The 1,069-nt window shown below is 41.0% G+C and overlaps 1 protein-coding gene across 1 annotated transcript; it reads left to right on the forward strand.

The window, feature by feature from the left end:
- The first annotated feature begins 270 nt into the window (after positions 1-270).
- LOC118838784 (60S ribosomal protein L27-like) lies at positions 271-736 on the forward strand. Its single transcript, XM_036746146.1, has one exon. It carries the CDS (start codon positions 279-281, stop codon positions 687-689), a length of 411 nt encoding a protein of 136 aa, XP_036602041.1. The 5' UTR covers positions 271-278; the 3' UTR covers positions 690-736.
- Positions 737-1,069: the final 333 nt, after the last annotated feature.

Raw genomic sequence — 1,069 nt, forward strand, 5'->3', positions numbered from 1 at the left:
AAAGCATAAACAGGGGGAATTAGGATGGAGAAAAAGACAGAGATAGAAATCATAACCCTGAACGTGCAGGGGATGAACATTCTCACAAAACAGAAGCAGATAGCAGAATGGATTAAAAACCATAATCCTACAATATGCTGTTTACAAGAAATGCATGTGAAACAGGGGGATACACATAGGGTTAAAGTAAAAGGTTGGAGTAAAATATATTGTGCCTCAGCTAAAGTAAAAAAAGCAGGTGTGCTTTTGGCTCTAGGAGCGAACTGCTTCGTGTCGAAATGGGCAAGTTCATGAAACCCGGGAAGGTGGTGCTGGTCCTGGCCGGACGGTACTCTGGGCGCAAGGCCGTAATCATCAAGAACATTGATGATGGGACCTCCGACAGGCCTTATAGCCATGCCTTGGTGGCAGGTATCGATCGCTACCCTCGAAAAGTGACTGCAGCAATGGGCAAAAAGAAGATTGCCAAGAGATCGAAAATCAAGTCCTTCGTGAAAGTTTATAACTACAACCACCTCATGCCCACCAGATACTCTGTGGATATCCCACTGGACAAAACAGTTGTCAACAAGGATGTGTTCCGTGGCCCTTCACTTAAACGTAAGGCAAGGAGGGAGGCCAAGGTCAAGTTTGAGGAAAGGTACAAGACAGGCAAAAACAAGTGGTTCTTCCAGAAGCTACGGTTTTAGAGCTGCTGTGTTGGTCAGTAAATAAAATGTTTACTAAAAATGAAAAAAAAAAAAAAAGCAGGTGTAGCAATCCTAATCTCAGACAAAGCAAAAGTAAAGATAGATCTAATTAAAAGAGATAAGGAAGGACATTATATCCTGCTAAAAGGCGCCATAAACAATGAAGCAATATCATTGCTTAACATATATGCACCAAGTGGTAAGGCATACAGATTCTTAGAGGAGAGGTTAAGGGAGTTACAGGAAGAAATAGACAGCAAAACTATAATATTGGGAGACCTCAACCTCCCCCTTTCTGAACTTGATAAATCTAACCTCAAAATAAATAAGAAAAAAGTTAAGGAGGTAAACAGAATTTTAGAAAAGGCACATATGATAGA

The sequence above is a fragment of the Trichosurus vulpecula genome, chromosome 2, assembly GCF_011100635.1.
Source record: "Trichosurus vulpecula isolate mTriVul1 chromosome 2, mTriVul1.pri, whole genome shotgun sequence".
Lineage (NCBI taxonomy): Eukaryota > Metazoa > Chordata > Mammalia > Diprotodontia > Phalangeridae > Trichosurus > Trichosurus vulpecula.

What these genes read in the sequence shown, in the direction of transcription:
- LOC118838784 (XM_036746146.1), top strand. Translation starts at nt 279, where the DNA reads ATGGGCAAGTTCATGAAACCCGGGAAGGTGGTGCTGGTCCTGGCCGGA.